The sequence below is a fragment of the Zingiber officinale genome, chromosome 1A, assembly GCF_018446385.1.
Source record: "Zingiber officinale cultivar Zhangliang chromosome 1A, Zo_v1.1, whole genome shotgun sequence".
Lineage (NCBI taxonomy): Eukaryota > Viridiplantae > Streptophyta > Magnoliopsida > Zingiberales > Zingiberaceae > Zingiber > Zingiber officinale.
The window spans coordinates 161,430,497-161,436,277 of NC_055987.1; the positions used below are offsets into that span (position 1 = coordinate 161,430,497).

Genomic DNA, 5,781 nt, shown 5'->3' on the forward strand with positions numbered 1-5,781 from the left:
AATTGATAAATTACCGAAATCAAACACAATGTATAAGTAATATATGTCTTTTGCTCAATTAAGATGTCTAAATGCATGAATTGATAAATTACCGAAATCAAACACAATGCACATCAGTCATGTCATTAAAGTCAAAGAGAGGCCGGAAAGAAAATAATTTGACCACTTGAATAAGCAATGGCAGTATGGCACACTGATGACGTGACTCATGTTCGGAAATAATCGAATACCGCACTGTGAAATGCTTTCTTCTCTGTCCTTGTAAGCACGAAGACTACGTTAGAAAAAATATTATAGGAGAAGAAATAAAAAATATATGGAAGAAAATAAAGAGGAGAAGTAAGTAAAGAAAAAGGATAATAAAATAAATTTTAATTTATTTCATTGACTAAAAAAATATATATTTATAAATTTATTGGATAAATATTAAATTTAGATAATCATAATATTTTTATTATTATTTTATTATTATTTTATCTTCATTAATTTCTTATTTCTATCGTGATTATCGTCTCATCTATTTTATCTCAATCAAACTTTATCAACAACTTTTATATTAAAAAACAAATTTAATTTCCAACATACTCACTATAAAATGTTCTCATCTCCCTCGTTCTAAACATGAGGGATAATGGCCAACACCAATGCTATTTCGGTGGCGGGCAAGCTCAGCCTAAAGCTCCTCATCAACACGGCCGCGCAAAAAGTCTTGTTTGCGGAAGCTGGCAAAGAGGTAGTGGACTTCCTATTCAGCCTCCTCTCGTTTCCTCTTGGCTCCATCGTGAAGCTCCTCTCCAAGGACCGCATGGAAGGCTCCATTGGCAATCTGTACAAAAGCATCCAGGAACTCGACGACTCATACCTTCAAAACAGCAAAGGAAAATCCATCCTGCTCAATCCAATTCACTCCCCCTCTCCCTCCCTGCTCCTCCCGGGACCCTCCTCCTCCTCCTCTAAGAATGTTTACTTCCACTGCGGCAATCGAAATTACTCTGGCTGCTATGAGTGCGTTTCCAAAGTGAATGGAGCGCTCTGCCCCCACTGCAAGAATAAGATGAGTAAACAAATGACATACGTCGAAGGTGGTGAGAAGGATGACAACGTGGATCCAAATGTAGGATTTGTGAAGGGCGTTGTGACGTATACTATCATGGACGATCTGACGGTGACGCCCATGTCCAGCATCTCTAGCATTACCCTCCTAGGTAAGTTTAACGTCAAGAATTTGAACGCACTTGTCGAGAGGGATGTGACAATAGGCTTCAACGAGGTAATATTGTTTATTCTTGGTAATAATCTCTATTTCTTGGGGAAAAAAAATAATATGCGTGATTTGGAGGGGCAGGCACTGGAGGTGTTGGAGATCTCCTTGCGGTCGACGAAGTGCCTCACCGGCGTGTTTCTTGGCAAGAAGTAACCCAATCGTCATGCATTTAACTATCTAAGGGGAATTGGTAGCAAGCATAATTACATTTTGCTGTTTGTTGAAGACAGATATGGCATCTGCATTTTGGGGGCTTATTTTGGCAGCACACGACAATGTTAGGGGAGTGAAAAATACTAGACTATGATGTTTACTATAATCTAATGCTATTAATTAAACTAGATAATCAGGGTTAAAGATTTTGCATATATCCTACTCTTTTATTAAAGCTAATCAATATTTTGTTACTCCGCTTGAGCTTTCTTTTTTTTCTTCAGGTGAAGTATTATGAATTGACACTTGTTGGAATTGGGTAAGAAAATTAACAGTACATACTGCTCTCATCTTAGGTACGTGAAATAGCGATGACGAATCTCTTCGGGACGGTGCGATGATTAAGACATAGGGTGTTATTACATAAAGTTTTAGGGTCGAAACTCAGCGTGATCGAGCATAATCTCCCCCATGTCTTGGTCATTTGTACTAATGGTTAGTAGTCATTCGTGATTTACCTCCTCCGTGTTGGCCTAGAGACAGGTTGACGGGAGCACTAGGATGAGCGAATCGCCTTTTTGCCACGTGAAATAGCGATGACTATCTCCTATAAATGGCAACTCATGAATAATTTTAGAAAAGATTTTTTAACAATTGAGATGGCGATGAGCAAATTAGGGAAGAATTATTCTTTAGTAACAAATGAAATATGATAGCAAATTTCAAGGTACTGAAGCTTATCAATTAATATCAACCATCGTATTATAAAACCTAACAAGTTAAAATCAAAAGTCAATAATTACTTAAGGTTGATTTCACTATTAAGGATACATTAAAATCGATTAATTATGATCCGATTTTATCCAGCATATAGTCGTCGCTTCATGTCACACTAATCCTATCCTGAGCCAGCTTTGTGGTTGCTGCCCCTCTCCATATCAACGGCGACGGCGGAGTGGCCGTCATCGAAGACCATCGACACCGGCGTCTCCTCAGAGTGCACAACGTCGTGCTGCTGAACCACCAACACTGACGAAACCACGCCTTGGCAGGAAGCCAGTGCGTCCCCTATAGGACCGAGCTCCGGGTGCTCCGCTGGTCTGCCGGCGAGCTCCGCTACCATCGACGTAGGGAACCGCCCTTTCCCAACTACTACCAGGTCATACTCCTTATTTTTCCCGATCGCAAGCACCGCCTCGATTACGTTCCCCGCCGTCCTCTCCTCGTACCTCGCCGTCGCCGCTTCCCCCTCTGCTTTCCGCCGGAAATCCTCCAGTGCCAATTCATCCCTTTCCTATCAATAACCAACGATCGTGCTTGGTTCAATCAAAAATAAAAATAATTTGAGAATGAATTCCAATTTAGCTAATTACCTTTTCTTGTTCTCGATCCATAACTGCGGTTGAGAAGGTGTAGCGCTTTTCATCGCTGTTCAATGGAGAAGGCCGTAGCGTGACATTTTTCCGCTCCTCGTCGCCGTTCTTCGACGAGATGAACCGGAAGACGGTGACACGGATATTAGGATGCTCGACCATGCGCGTCGCCAGTTCGACCGCCTCGCGGTCATCGGGCCCGCCGAAGAAGAGCACGCAGACAAGGCGCGCCACGTCCGCCGGCCACACCTGTTCGCCCTCCCCGAAGCCACGGTCAACGAGGACGGCCACGGAGCAGGGGGACTCCCGGAGCACTCGCTGGTTGACAGAGCGCCAACCGTGGCCCACGTTCTCTACCACTGGAACAGAGCCGGCGTCATCGGCACGTCTCTGGCGCTTGTGGAAAGGGAGGATGAGGAGGGCCACGCGCTTGTCCTCTGCGACGCTGCAGACATCCTCGTGCATGGTGGGGAGGGCGGAGACGGCCGCCATGGGGCGGACGCGAACCCGGCCGAGCTGGCCGTAGGCGTCGAAGGCGAGGGCCACGGAATCGCGGGACTGCTGGCGCCGAATGAGGGGGTTGAGGAAGGGGAGGCCATTTCGGCGTGCGCGGCGGACCATCACGATGGAGGAGGACCGCTCGGTGAGCTCGACGAGGTGGAGGACGTAGAGCTTGAGGGGGGACGATGCGCGGGGCCCGCCGCGGATGGCCTCGACGAGAGCGAGGAGGGCGGGGGCGTCGCGGGGCCCATGGGCGCACGCGAGGACGCGGAGCTCCTTGGCGCCGGCAGCGGAGGAGGGAGGGGAAGAAGAGCCGGAGCGGTAGAGCCGGCGCGGGTCTGGGGCGCCGACGCGGGCGGGCTTGTAGATGGCCATGACGGCGGGCGTGGTGATGAAGGTGGTGAACAACGCCATCAACACCAGGATGGCAAATGTCTCTTCGTTCAAAACCTGAATGCGATCAATTAATGCAACAATTTGGTGAGAAACGGAAGAGTTTGGCTTTCTCTCCCTGCCGATGGTTAAACTGACACGAAAGTTCATTATATAAATCTTGGCCTCCATTCAAGAAAAATGAGTTTCCGAGAAGAGAAAGAAAAAACAAAAAGGTTTTTGGTTTTCCACCAAAAGAACAAGATAACTCCAACCCGATAGTGTATTGTTATTTACTAGACAAGATCATGCAATTGTTATTTAATGTGAGACACGTAAAAAGGGATGTTTCACATAATAAAAATGACGCATTTCCTATTTTCTTTTTTGAAATTTCGAACAATTCCTTAATTACTTATCTAATTACCTTTCTCTCCCTGCCGATGTTGAGGACGATGAGCTCAACGAGGCCTTTGGTGTTCATGAGAACACCAAGCGCCACCGCGTCCCTGGTCGCCATCCCACAAGCCACTGCCACCACGAACGTTCCAACGATCTTCCCGGCGCATGCTGTGGCAATGACGAGAGCGAGAAGGGCCCAGGACTTGCCGCCTTTGATGCTCGCCACGTTCGTTTTCAGCCCGCTCGAGGCGAAGTAGAGCGGAAGCAGCAACCCTGATACGAAGTCCTCGATGCGTTCGATGAGCCTCCCGGCGAACTCCCCGTCCTTGGGGACGGTAAGCCCGAAGACGAACGCCCCGAAGATGGAGTGGATGCCGATGAAGTCGGTGAAGAAGCCCGACACCAGGACGCCGGTTAGCGTCAGCGCCATCCACACCTCGCTCTCCCCGCCTTCGCTCTCCGCCCGCCTCGCCACCCACGTCATCACCGGTCTCACTGCCACCATCTGTACCGCGACGAAGGCCGCTCCGCAGAGCAGCACCCAAACGGACACCAGAGGACTGCGGTGATCGGAGCCTCCTCGTCCGGTCGTGCCGGAGAGGGCGACGGCAAGCGCGAGGAGGACCCAGGCGGCGACGTCGTTGAAGGCAGCTGCGGCCATGGCGGTCTCTCCGAGCGGAGTGGTGAGGAGCTTGAGTTCAGCAAGGATGCGGGCGAGGACGGGGAAAGCGGTGATGGAGAGGGAGACGCCCATGAAGACAAGGAAAGGGCCGTAGCTGGGCTCGTCGGCGCCAGGTATGCTACGGCGAAGGACGAACGCGACGCCGATGCCGCAAGCGAAGGGGAGGGAGATGCCGGCTCCAGAGATGGCAAGGGCTCGTCGGCCGCTGCGGAGGATGGAGCGGAGATCGAGCTCGAGGCCGACAAGGAAGAGGAAGAAGAGGAGGCCGATGCTGGCCACCGTCTCCAGGATCGGCGTGCTCCATGAAGGAAACAGGTTGTGGAGGTAGTTCTCGTTGCGGCCTAGCGCCGATGGACCCAGTAGGATGCCGCCCTGCAAATTATCACCGATTAACTACGAACTACTTAATTAATTCTCGTTACGAGAGAAAGTGAGCGAAGTCATATGCAACAATACTTACGACGATCTCGGCGATGACTTTTGGCTGACGGAGGGGTTTGAGGAGGAAGGAGAGGGAGCGGCCGAGGAGAAGGACGAGAGTGGCCTGCACAATGAGGAGAGGGAAGGCGAAGTGGAGTGGGTTGTCTCCTTGCCACACCCCGTTGGAGGAGGTCCTGATGGCGGTTATGTTTACGGCCATGGTTGTCGTCTACTTTTTCTATCGATCTCTCTGTGAATTTAGCTTGTATATGGAGTAACAGAGCAAGTGTCTAGGAAGGCCGTGAAGGTGGTAATTTTATAGAGGAGGGCGGAAATGTCAACTCTAGCTCCATGATCACAAATTCACGAGGCTCCTAATTAGTGTATAATGAGATCATAGGCACATGAAGATGAATGGTATATAATAGAATACTTTAAAAGACTAATATGTACTACTTATGCAAATGGTGTGCTTTGTTTGCTAATTGCGACCCTAATGCTCCTTGGTTCGAGTGTTTGGCTCGGTCTAAAGCACGGGGTTTCATATGAATGCTCTCGTCCAATTAGCATGGCCATCATCTTGCTGAATACTGCTGTAGTCCAAGAGAGTATTG

General features: G+C 48.9%; 2 protein-coding genes across 2 annotated transcripts; one reads left to right on the top strand and one right to left on the bottom strand.

Annotated features, from left to right (window-relative positions):
* Nucleotides 1-631: 631 nt before the first annotated feature.
* LOC122005974 lies at nucleotides 632-1,417 on the top strand. The gene has a single exon (XM_042561253.1). It carries the CDS (start codon nucleotides 632-634, stop codon nucleotides 1,415-1,417), a length of 786 nt encoding a protein of 261 aa, XP_042417187.1.
* A 736-nt stretch (nucleotides 1,418-2,153) lies between these two features.
* Nucleotides 2,154-5,519, bottom strand: LOC122038221 (cation/H(+) antiporter 20-like). The gene is made up of 4 exons (XM_042597863.1): nucleotides 5,208-5,519; nucleotides 4,091-5,119; nucleotides 2,791-3,741; nucleotides 2,154-2,711 (listed from the first exon to the last, which is right to left on the bottom strand). The coding sequence occupies exons 1-4, from the start codon at nucleotides 5,385-5,387 to the stop codon at nucleotides 2,316-2,318; spliced, it is 2,556 nt and encodes an 851-aa protein (XP_042453797.1). The 5' UTR covers nucleotides 5,388-5,519; the 3' UTR covers nucleotides 2,154-2,315.
* Nucleotides 5,520-5,781: the final 262 nt, after the last annotated feature.